The sequence below is a fragment of the Gouania willdenowi genome, chromosome 8 (assembly GCF_900634775.1).
Source record: "Gouania willdenowi chromosome 8, fGouWil2.1, whole genome shotgun sequence".
Classification (NCBI taxonomy): Eukaryota; Metazoa; Chordata; class Actinopteri; order Blenniiformes; family Gobiesocidae; genus Gouania; species Gouania willdenowi.
The window spans coordinates 33823470-33836151 of NC_041051.1; the positions used below are offsets into that span (position 1 = coordinate 33823470).

Consider the following 12682-nt stretch of genomic DNA (forward strand, 5'->3'; position numbering starts at 1 on the left):
TTCACGTGTTCGTCGAAGCCGATTAATAAAAGTTGTACGTTTTAAGGTGTGGCGCGCTTCCACTGCAAGTGAACACATCTCAGTGTTTCTGTGGGTGGTTTCCATGGCAACGACCATCTTCACCAGAAAGAACAGGCGCCAGTGAAGCTCGGACTGTGTGGAGAGATTTTCAGAATAAAACTTAATTACAAATTAATTTGATAATGCCTTCAATTATTTTGTTGACAATTTTTCAAAATATGAAAATAAATGGAGTTTGTTTTGATGTTTACAGAAAAACTCTGAAAGTTCGTCAATTTTGGAATGAAAACTTTGTTCAAAATGTATTGTTTTAATGTGAAGATTTAACTTGTTTCAAAGTGTCGCCTCATCAATCAATAAATCTAAGTTTTTGATCTCCACTATAAACTATTGATGATGTCACGAAAGGTTGGTGCATTGCATTGTGGGACGTGGAGTCCTGTACTTCACTTTATACCAATATTACAGTGCATAAATACCAGGAACAAAAATGGAAACGAGCCAATCACCGTCTTTGTCTGGAGAAGAAACAAGAAATGAGTAAGACTGTCCAGACCGTCTGTAATGGGAAAGTTAAATGTTAAATAGACATGATTTATATAGAGCTTTATCACCACTGAAACAGTCTCAAAGCTCTTTACATATCAGCTCATTCACCCAATCACTCTCACATTCACACACCAGTGGGACAGGACTGACATGCAAGGCACTAGTCGACCACTGGGAGCAACTTAGGGTTCAGTGTCTTGCCCAAGGACACTTCGACACATAGTCAGGTACTGGGATCGAACCCGCAACCTCTCGATCAGAAGACGACCCTCTACCACCTGAGCCACGGTCACCCTAGTTGAATAAACGCACAAATATTTAGTTCGTAACACGAATATAAATCAGCTGAGAACAGTGATAATCATTTATTTACTATTTTGGACACAAACAACCTTTTCCACGGGTCTTTTGGAACTTCAGTTCGAAAGCTCTTTATTCCGAGTGTCATTGAACGCACCGAGGCGGCTGTGGCTCAGGTGTTTCCCGGTTGTCGCTGGTTTCTCAGCGGGAATCAAAGCTCTGCCGTCGGACACCGAGTGGGACACAAACCACGGGACTCGGAGGAAGTTCACGGTAAGTTTTTACCCTCCTCGTCCGGGATTTGAGCTTCTTTGTCCAGTTCAAGCTTTCTGACGCCTCCGCTGGGAGACAAAGTCAGGCCCAGAAACACCCACACCAGACTCCGTATAGAAAAGTTAAAATTTAACTTCTGTCTTTCCTTAGAACTCTGAACTCCTTCCTAAAAAACTTAACAGTACTTTTTATAAGCTAAAAAAAACATTAAGAATCAAATCGGTAGAAACATGTCGCTCTTATAACTTAAGTGTTTTGTATAAATGTTGTAGTTTCGTGTGTCGCTGTTGAGAAACGCCTCCGGGTTAAAGAGAGTTAAACTCATGTTAACTTCAGTTAAAAACAGGTTTTAGCTCAATAAAAGTTAGGTCATATATGCCGAACAAAAGAAAATGATTAAATCATTCTCCACATATCAACTAAAGTTACCAAACATTAACTATAAATAACAGTATATTTACATATACATTAAAAGCTGTATTTTATGGACAGAGTTCAACAGTTTAAGGATTAAGACACAAATGGTTTTTAAACTTCCTCTTTTTCAGCTCAGAGTGCTGATGTAAAGACTTAAAACTCACTTTAAAAACTGTTCCTCCTAAAGCATCGATAACTAGAGTCTGTTCAGCACTGCTTTAATTCCATGTATTTATTCATTTAATGTCTCTAAAAACGTATTGATTTAATTAAATCAGTTTCTGTGATTCTGGTCTTTCAGATGAATTTTATTTATTTTTCCTCTTTTTGACATTATTGAATGTACTTGTTTAAATCTCGTGTTTTTCATTAAATTAATACATTTTAAAGGACAAAATCAAAGCCGAATGAAGCATAAATCACAATTGTTTGTTATTCACACAAAACGGTTTAATTTTACATTTTTCAAACGGAGTTTCGTCCCGTTTCATAAAGAATGTTTTCCAATCTGCAATTTCACTGCTCTTTAATTCATTTTAACATAATCATTTGAGGTTACCTCGGGTTTGTCTTCCACAATCTGAGGAAATTTTATTTAATCTTTTAGATATGTTTTTTTTTTTTTTTTTTTTGCTTTTTTGTTTTTTTTTAAAGAAAACTTTATTTGATCAAACTTAATTAAAAAGTGTGGTTTTAAATTGTTTTTTTGTATTAATTAATTGCATCATTTTGTGTCTTTAGAGTTGTTTTTGAATTTATTTAGTGTTCTTAGTGTAATACCAGTGTTACTCTATCAGCTCCTTGATAAACTAGTCAGTACTCAATGGCACAGCCGCTTTTATTTTTGGTAGATTTGTGAGAGCCGAGAATTTCACATTTATCTCACAGGGAAGTGACGTCATCGCGTCCCATTATTTCCTGTTTTGGTGGAAAAACGTGTGTGTGTGTGTGTGTGTGTGTGTGTGTGTGTGTGTGTGTGTGTGTGTGTGTGTGTGTGTGTGTGTGTGTGTGTGTGTGTGTGTGTGTGTGTGTGTGTGTGTGTGTGTGTGTGTGTGTGTGTGTGTGTGTGTGTGTGTGTGTGTGTGTGTGTGTGTGTAAGGAGGGAAAGTTGCAGGTTCTCCCTCTGAGCGTGGGATCGTTCTGAAAAAAGCTGCTGCAGGAGATGAAGGACCAACCAGGCTGAGACACGCAGGGCTTTTATTTTGAAGGGCCGACGCTGAGCTGGAGATGTGCGTGTTCACATCGAGGAACGGCTGAGAAACTTTTATTTTAAAATCCATCCGATGGCAGGAAGAGACTACAATCACCTTTTCAAGCTGCTCATCATCGGAGACTCCAGTGAGTGTCATGTGATCAATAATCATAGCAGTGATTATTGATCACATGTTTAATATTAATGGCTCTATTTGTTCCTCAGATGTGGGGAAAAGCAGCCTCTTGCTCCGATTCGCCGATAACTCCTTCTCAGGTGTGTGTGCGTGTGCGCGTGCGTGTGTGTGCGTGCGTGCGTGCTTCCTGCTGTGACTCCTGATTGGTTCCTGCAGGCAGTTACATCACCACCATTGGCGTAGACTTTAAGATCAGGACGGTGGATTTGGACGGAGAACGAGTGAAGCTTCAGATCTGGGACACGGCAGGACAGGAACGCTTCAGGACCATCACCTCCACGTAGGGACCCCCCCGTCTCTGTGGAACCCCCCCATCCCTTTATCTCTGATGAACCCTCTCCCCCTCTGTCTCTGAGGAACCTTTCCCCCCCCCCAGGTACTACAGGAACACACACGGTGTAATCGTGGTGTACGACGTCACCAACCCTGAATCCTTCGTCAACGTCCGTCGGTGGTTGAATGAAATCTCTCAGAACTGTGACTCCGTCTGTAAAGTTCTTGGTAAGAAGTCACCTCATGATCTGACACCAAACGATCCACAACACCTAAACTAGTTACAAATGGTTTCTTTGTTCAGTGGGAAACAAGAATGACGACCCCTCCCGTAAAAAGGTGGATTCCCAGGATGCTTTGCGGTATGGGGAGTCGGTGGGAGTCCGTGTATTTGAGACGAGCGCCAAAGAGAACGTGAACGTGGAAGAGGTGAGAACAGATGTTTGTTTTATTAGCTGTAGCTTGACAAGATAACCAGTAACCATGGTGATATAGCCTCTACAGCTAACCAGTAACCATGGTGATATAGCCTCTACAGCTAACCAGTAACCATGGTGATATAGCCTCTACAGATAACCAGTAACCATGGTGATATAGCCTCTACAGCTAACCAGTAACCATGGTGATATAGCCTCTACAGCTAACCAGCAACCATGGTGATATAGCCTCTACAGCTAACCAGTAACCATGGTGATTTAGCCTCTACAGCTAACCAGTAACCATTGCGATTTAGCCTCTACAGCTAACCTGTAACCATGGTGATTTAGCCTCTACAGCTAACCTGTAACCATGGTGATTTAGCCTCTACAGCTAACCTGTAACCATGGTGATTTAGCCTCTACAGAGCAGGTTAACAACCAGGATAAACTTATCCCTGCTGTTAGAAATGAGTGTTTTACAGAATTTTTATGGTTTTTATACATGTTTCTTTACACAAATATTATAGTTATTTAATTTGTCTGTTGACTTTTGGTTTTAATATGTTTTATTATCGTAGTTTATATAAAAAGACAAGATTTGAGCAATGAAAGTGAGAAGGCAGATGGTTTATTAGGAATATTTTCCTTATTAATAAAACATTGCTTCAGAATAATTACTCATTAAGACTGCAATGGAACTAATACAAGATATTTTTTTCAAGTGTGTCCTAATAATAAGAAAATTGAGCACCGTACGATGCGTGGTCAGACCCCTCAGGATATCACTGACTTGTTGGGCCCCCACCCTTCAGTCATCAGGCCAGGGTCTCCTTATGATTTTAAAACCTAGCGTTCCAGGCGGTAGCACCAAGACTCTGGAATAATCTACACCAGTCCCTCCGTGAGCTGGACTGTGGACTCGCTTAAAAACATCTGAAGATGCAGTTTTCATAAAAGCGTTTGGTTAAATTGATTTTTGAACTTTTATTTTTGCTTCATGATGTAGCTCCTGTTGTTTTAAATTCACCTTTTGTTTGTACAGGGTTTGTTAAATGACAAATCTTTTCTAGAAACTTATATCTATACGTATATGTAAGATAGAGTACAGTTGTGGTTTGTTGTAATGTTTGATCAGTTGTAGACTTCTCATCTCTAATGTGGGAGACCTGAGTGAATTCTTGCCTATACACTTGTTTGTGTGAATTTCTCCTCTGGGAGATTAATAAAGGTTTATTCTATTCTGTAAGAAACTTAAAAAAAAAAAGAATAAATCTAATAATCATAAGTGATATCTGAAAATGAAAAGCTCCATCTCCTCTTACTGTAACTTTATCAGTTCACTTTATTAATTCTACATGTTTGGGATATTTCTGCCTTAATATGGTTGCTATTGTCTACCAGTCTCTGTTTTTTTAGCAGTGCTTCTGTTTCTTTTTTCTGTCATGTCTTTTATTTCTTCATCTAAACCAAACTGATCCATACTTTCATCAGTGACTCTGTGATCGTATTCATGGTCTTCAGAAACGCCCACCTATCTCAAACATCACAGCTTCACTAAGTCTCATTTCTTTATCATGACTCAGCAAACGTGGAACCAATTTATCCACAATAGCACCGACCAGACTTAGTCTAACCACGTATTCGCTTTCATCCTGGATGGATTTATCACACTTTAGTGCAATAAACACAAACATATGAAAACAAACTTTCTAAGTCTGTTGAACTTTACAACTTCTTTCAAAATAAAATACACATCATCGATCTGTTTTTTGGGGTTGGTAGAATCTTTGTTTCCTTCCTGAAACATGGAGAGAGTCACTTTTTAAACAAAGCATTTAATATTAGACACATGGGGTACAAACCCGATCATTTTAATAATGATTTAATACTGTATGTAGAGCTGTAACTAACAATTATTTGTAACGAATGCATGGATTCATTTTCAGCATCACTCTGGGTCAAGATATCTTGATTTTATAGATATTACAGAGGTAGAAGAAGGCTGTCCTTGTGATTTGTTTAATATGAGAATAAAAGATAAGTCAGTATCAAAGATAACGTCTATGTTTATTACTGTGGTTGCTAGGTGACAGAGTGATGTCATCCAGAGACACTATTTACTCTGATAATTTATCTCTGAGGTGTTTTGGACCAAATAAAATCACTTTGGTTTTATCCTGGTTAAGAAGGAGAAAGTTACAACTCATCCAGGATGTGATGTCATTAAGACAAGCCTGGAGTTTTAATAACTGATGAGTTTCATCAGATTTCATTGAGAGATAAAGCTGTGTATCATCTGCATAACAATTTATATTATGTTCTCTGATAATGTTACCTAGTGGAAGCATATATAATGTAAAGAGTATTGGTCCTAAAACTGAACCTTGTGGAACTCCATGATTAACTCTGGCTGAGGAGATATTATTAACATAAACAAAGTGGGTTCTGTCTGATAGGTAGGATTTAAACCAACCCAGCGCTGTTTCTTTAATCCCAAAAACTGTTTTCATCATCAACATGAATGTTAAAGTCACCTACTATGATAGCTTTATCAGTGCTCAGCACCAGATCAGTGAGAAGGTCAGAGAATTCAGAGAGAAACTCTGAATATGGACCAGGAGGATGGTAAACTATAACCAGTAAAGTGGGTTTTTCTATCTTGTTTTTGGGATTACAAATTTTAAGTGAGAGGCTTTCAAATGAATTTTGGTTAAGTTTGATTTTTGGGGTAACTTATAAGCTTGAGTGAAAAACTGCTGCCACTCCTCCTCCCTGACCACTGTCACGGGGAATATGGTAGTTACCATAATTGGGAGGGCTGGCTTCATTAGAAGAAATAAAATCTTCATTTTTGAGCAAAGTCTCTGTGAGGCATAATACACTTAATTGATGGTCAGTTATAAGATCACTCACTAAGAGGGATTTAGACGAAAGCAATCTGATATTCAATAGTCCACATTTAATCATTTTTTCATTGTTTTGTGTTTTGTTTGTAGTTTTAATTTTCATGAGAATTTTATGGTTAACTCCTCTATTCTGGACTTTAATTTGTATTGCATGTTGTTTTGTACAGCTCAGCACAATGTTTATGGGGTATCATTGCTCTATGTTTTGAGTAAAGGACTTATCTATGGAAGTGTTTGTTGTTGCTGCTGTTTGTTGTTGTTCTGCAGCATCTGCTCTGTGTGATGATGATTGGCTCCTTCCTCAACCAATAGGGTGGCTCTATTATTAGGTGGCGTTCTATTGGCTGCTTAGGATGCATTTTAAACAGCTCAGCCAATCAGAATGTCAGGTCTGCGTATCTGTCCATTTGCAGGAAAGTGCTTTCCTTCATTCTCAAGTATTTTGTAACCAACATTTGAAGTGTCATACTTTACATTACTGTAATCTGTTATTGTAATCTATTACTCTCCGCAGATGTTAAATGTCTCCTCTGTGTGTTCCAGATGTTCATGGCGTTCACTAGAATGGTTCTAAGAGCAAAGAAACAGAGTCAGAACAGAGCCGAGAGAGAGAGAGAACGAAACGACACCGTCAACATCAACGCTCAGAGGGGCGGAGACCGCCGTAAGAGGGCCAAGAAGTGCTGCTGAGCCTGTCAGACCACGCCCAGGGCATCAGAGCTCACAAACTGTAAACTGACTTAGTTTCTAATGTTACAACTGTTGTTTTTAAATTACTTGTGTGTGTGCGTGCGTGCGTGTGTGTGATCAGTGTTTTTTGAGAAAGGGGGCGTGTCTTCACCCTTTGGTTTTATGCATTAAATCCTATTAATAATTAAAACATGTTTCCATAATTATTTCCTCACACTGTTGTGTTGATTCTGGATTCATTAATTAAGAAAAGTTTTAATCCAAACAGAATAATTGGGATTACATTAGGGGGCGTGTCCTCCCAGCTTTACATTTAACAATTTTTTTCTGTCTTAACGATAATTACACCAAAAAAAAACCCTGCTTCTTAATAACATTAATTACATTCACAGTAAAATTACATTTCACATGTCTATGTTTTTAATAAATAAAACCAAAAATAGGATTAAACGACACAGAATAAATCCAAACACTGTTTTATATATAAATATTACAAATATCAAAGTGCCAAAACTGGGTCTGATTGTTTTTCATTGTATTTCAAAATAAAAGTTGAGAATTGATTTTTATTTTTATTTTTTTTGTTGGGCCATGATTAACATGTTTGTGTGTTTTGTATAAAATGATAAAATGTGCTTCAAAGGGAATAAAATGCTCTTTTTTTCTTATTTAAAATAAACATTTCTTTGTGTTTTAATCTGATTCTGATCAGATCGTGCCTGAGTGGAACCAGTAATCAGATTACAGTGTGTGAGTTAAAGAATAAATGTCTTCAATTCTGAATAAAGAAAACATTAACTGAAAATAAATATTTTATATTTGATGGGTTTGTTTATTTTGTGTTTACACACACACGATGCTTTTTGGCACTAGTTTCAGATTTCCTGTATTTTAGTTTTTGTATTTCAGAGTTTTAGATTAATTTATTTATTTTAAACTAAACTGATTAAAAGGATTAATTTATGAATTCTGTTAAATCTGCTACATTCCCTGACAGTATGTGACGCTAACACCGCCAGTACATACCACAGAAGAAGAAGGCCGCGCACTTAGGATTTCCCACAGGCCTTGAACGCGCCTGCGCAGCAATGGCGGAGGCGGTAAGTTACTGTTTTTAACTGAGGCCGTTTAAAGTCGTTTATCACCGCTAATGTTCGTTTGTTTCTGATTGGAAACTGCTTTAAACCTGTTGTTGTTGTCGTTGTCGATTTGACCCCATTCATTGTTTATCTTTCAAAAAATAATAATGGTTGACTATTTTTTGTTTCATATTTCATGACTTTCTAAAACTATCAGAACATTTGATTAAGCAAAAAATATAGTTATATTTAATCAATTTGCTCAACACTTGTTTTAGCTGTCGTGTGCTTGGGCCGTATCCAAATTTTGATAGTCAAACCTCCTCCTTATTCTACCGCGATATACGGTATTACCGTGCCTAATTAAAAATGTGACTTAAAGGTGCAGTCCGCAACTCTCAGATCTCTCTCTCCCCCTCCATCCCCGCTGCTCTCTTGCCCTGCCTCCAAACTTTACAAAGTCCCTCCCTCAGAGGAGCTAACAAGCTAACGTTAGTCCGACAGTAATATAACAAGCTCTGTTAAAAACATATTACTGCAGCGTTTCTCTCTCTCAATGTGCACAAACCAATACACCTTTTCGCATGACGTCAGCACTTGACTTAGCAACGTGCACCGCCATTTTAAGAGTTGTGATCATTTGTCTGATAACCGCTATTTACCGCTGATTTTTATCGTGTAATGATCAAATCCTGCGTAGTATTTAACTATCATAGCCACGCCTGGCTGAAGGTAAAGATAGACTTTTACAGAATACCGACAGAAACGGAAATTATAGTAATTATTCAGTAATGACTGAAATGTTTATGGCTAGTATGTCTAACTTGAAGACAAGCAATGTGAAATTGACAGTAAATATATGAACTGTAAGTATATTAAATAAACAAATGTGCTTCATATACCGTTTACGTTTTAATTTAGGCTGTGTTATTATTAGCGGCGCGAGCCTAGCATAGCCACATCGCATAACGAGTCAATTATCATGATGACACAGGCCTATATAGACATAAAAACATATACATAAGCCTACCTTAAAATATATATATATACATCCAGGCTTTTATAAGTCCTAATCTTCTCCATTGTGTAGACACCAGGGCTGTTAATGAGCTACTCATAAATATCAGATCATTGGAGATCTGGTCATGTTGTCTGGTTGTTTTTCTATGAACCTTGAGGTGTTTGGTACGGACATGATTCTAAACCAATCAGATGTAACTTCATATCGGTGCTTGGCCTTTGGCTCTAATCTGCTGAAGTATTCGTACAACATTGAGTAAAACCTTCATGTTGTCTGCAGTAAATAGTGTAAATAGCGGTTGTCAGGCAAATGTAAACCCCTCTTAAAATGGCGGCGGGTGTTGTTAAGGCAAATGTCCCGGATGATGATGTCACTGCAAACAGGTGTATCTATCAGCAACAGCAGCAACAACACAGTGTCACTTACAGCAGCCCAAACAGAGGCTGCTGTGCACACAAACAACACATGCACCACAGAGTTCTAGTGTAACAATTACAAATCAAACATAATATAAATAAAGCAGCAGTAATTACCTTTCAAGCAGAAAAGTCACCAATTCCATCTTCTACTCCTGCATAACATACACTGTAAAAAAGATGCTCCAGCCCAATTATTGACCGATTTATTAATTATGAAAATAATCGTTAGCTGCAGCTCTAGTGTGTGTGTTTACTGTCTGGTCCCAATAATGATTTGTGGGCAAGGCTCTTGGAGCAGTTAAGACATGCCCTGTCTATATTGTAAAATCTACGTTTATTTGTTTGTTGTTTACTTTCAGGTGTCTGAAGGTGAACTTGCGGCCATGAGACCAACCGTGTCCAGACAGCGGCGAATCCTTGACCCATCGGCCATCATCCCTGTTCCCGTCTACTCCAATCAGGTGAGAGATGGTGGGCGGGGCTTAGAGATGGACTCGTCAAACTTTTTTTACTCAAACATTGACTTTTAAAAGAAATTCAAGAATGTTGAAAACTTCCTCTGAGACCCGTCTTGTGTTTTGGTTAGCTTAGCTTATAGCAGCATTGGCTGAACAGGGTAAAGGGGCGTGGCTATTTGTGTTCAGGTGAGGAGTGGTCTGCAGATGAAGCCCAAAGCAGCGCTGATCAGTGAGAGGAACGTCACAGGTAACAAACAAACAAACTGTGTGTGTGTGTGTGTGAGACTCAGCGTGTGTGTGTGTGTGTGTGTTCAGACGACGTTCTTCTCTCTCCGTTCTCAAATCGAGGTGCATCGCTGACCGTCATCAACATTGACTCTGAGGACGAGGACGAGCCCAAGAAACACCAACAAACAAACAAACAACTGGAGTGAGAACACACACACACACACACACACACACACACACACACACACACACTATGGGCCTGTTCTATGAAGCTGAATACAAACACGTTCACTTAAACCAACCGTTTCCAACCTGGCTGCGTGTGCGCTCACATAAAAAAGGGCGGAGTTAGCAGCGTGTGACCAATCAATCAATAACTTAACATGGTGATTTTGCCTAAGTTACCATGGTGATTTTGCTCAGTGAGAAGGTAACCAGCATCTTAGTACAGGACGCACCAAATATGGTAATGTTTGTTTGTTTGTTTTTTTTTGATGCAGAGAGCCCCCGCGCTGCCCCTCCCCCCCTCCTCTACTCAGTCCAGATCATAAACAGTCCAGAAAAGTTCAGCGGAAGCTCAGGTGTGTGTGTGTCTGTGTGTGTGTCTGTGTGTGTGTGTCTGTCTGTCTGTCTGTCTGTCTGTCTGTCTGTCTGTCTGTCTGTGTCTGTGTCTGTGTGTGTGTGTGTGTGTGTGTGTGTGTGTGTGTGTGTGTGTGTGTGTGTGTGTGTGTGTGTGTGTGTGTGTGTGTGTGTGTGTGTGTGTGTGTGTGTGTGTGTGTGTGTGTGTGTGTGTGTGTGTGTGTGTGTGTGTGTGCGCGCGTGTGTGTGTGCGTGCGTGCGTGCGTGCGTGCGCGTGTGTGTGCGTGCGTGCGTGCGTGTGCTCTCTTTTACTCCTGTTCTTGTTCCACTGCGTCTCTCAGTGAAATCGACAGGAAGTTGAACTCTTTGATTTCTGTGGAGCGACAAACACGTAGTAAACGGCGTCGTGGATCCTCACCTGCTCCGCCTCTGATGGGGTGTGATGATGATGTCATCACCCTCAGTCCCACGCTCCGTGAGATTCCTCTGAAAGTTCGATGTGGGACTGTAATCCACAAGATCCCTGTACAGATAGTACGAGAGTTACACACACACAAAATAACACTTTTCTTTCTTTTTTTATTTCTTGACTTTATTTTAAAGTCTTTTAAGTTTCTCACAATGAGTTACACACACACTGTTTGTTTTTCTGTTTAATTTATATTGATATTCATGTTTGTTTGTCTAACAAACAGTTGGAAACAAACGTTTGAGTGTTTGTGTCTCTTTAGTCGACTCCCGTGAGCTCGGTGCTCACTCAGCTGTCTGTCATCCTGGAAGCCCCGCCCCCTCGCCTGCTGCTGCTCAGGGACGGAGTGGAGCTGCCCAACAATTGGTCCATCGGACAGCTCGGCATTGGCATCACTGACATCATCGGTGAGTCGCCGTGACATCATCTTTGACGTTGACTCCAGTGATGTAGTTGTTGTCGTAGTAACGCTTGTGTGTGGTGGTGCAGAGTGCTTCGTCATGGCGGAGGAGTCAGGCGGTGACATCATCACTGTGCGACTGCAGAGCAAAGACAGAGACTCCACCCAGGAGTTCTCCCTGCCCAGGGTTTGTAACTCCGCCCCTTTTCATTGTCTGTTTATTAACTTGTTTACGTGTTTTGGTAAATATTGTTATTAAATGTTTGGCGGTTGCTATGGAAATGGCTGCACTTCCCTCTGTCCTGCAGGAGGCGCCGCTTAGCTCCGTCTTCATTCGCTTCACGTCTCAAATGTCGCCCGAAAAACGTAAGAGTGTGCGATTCCTGTTTGACGGATGCAAAGTGTTGCCGCATCAGACGCCGGCTCAGCTCGACATGGAGGATGGTGACATCATTGAGGTGTGGCTGTGATGTCACATCCTGTCTTTTTTTGCTTTTGTGTTTGTTCATATGAAATCTGTGTATTATTAAAGAGCACTTTGTACGTTAAGTTGTACCATTTTTCAGTGTTTTTTTCTGTAAATAAATTAATTTCAAAGTTGTTCAGATTTATTTATGTACACACACACCAGTGACGTGCAGTCAGGGTAGGCAAGGGAGGCAGTGCCTACCCAAGGGTGAAGTGATATTTTGATTATTTGTTTTAATTATAATTATAAATTATTGATTTTTCCTACGGTACCTATAAGTTTGAAAGTGTCAGCATTTTGTGCTTTTCATAGCATAAATGACTA

General features: G+C 39.6%; 2 protein-coding genes across 2 annotated transcripts; both read left to right on the forward strand.

The window, feature by feature from the left end:
* The first annotated feature begins 997 nt into the window (after positions 1-997).
* Positions 998-7904, forward strand: LOC114468718 (ras-related protein Rab-35). Its single transcript, XM_028455760.1, has 7 exons — positions 998-1143; positions 2660-2898; positions 2978-3028; positions 3105-3228; positions 3325-3449; positions 3526-3650; positions 7090-7904. Exons 2-7 carry the CDS (start codon positions 2844-2846, stop codon positions 7234-7236), a joined length of 627 nt encoding a protein of 208 aa, XP_028311561.1. The 5' UTR covers positions 998-1143; positions 2660-2843; the 3' UTR covers positions 7237-7904.
* Positions 7259-12489, forward strand: nfatc2ip (nuclear factor of activated T cells 2 interacting protein). The gene is made up of 10 exons (XM_028455759.1): positions 7259-7276; positions 8234-8336; positions 10115-10216; positions 10400-10460; positions 10529-10643; positions 10942-11022; positions 11362-11554; positions 11752-11896; positions 11979-12076; positions 12198-12489. The coding sequence occupies exons 2-10, from the start codon at positions 8325-8327 to the stop codon at positions 12357-12359; spliced, it is 969 nt and encodes a 322-aa protein (XP_028311560.1). The 5' UTR covers positions 7259-7276; positions 8234-8324; the 3' UTR covers positions 12360-12489.
* Positions 12490-12682: the final 193 nt, after the last annotated feature.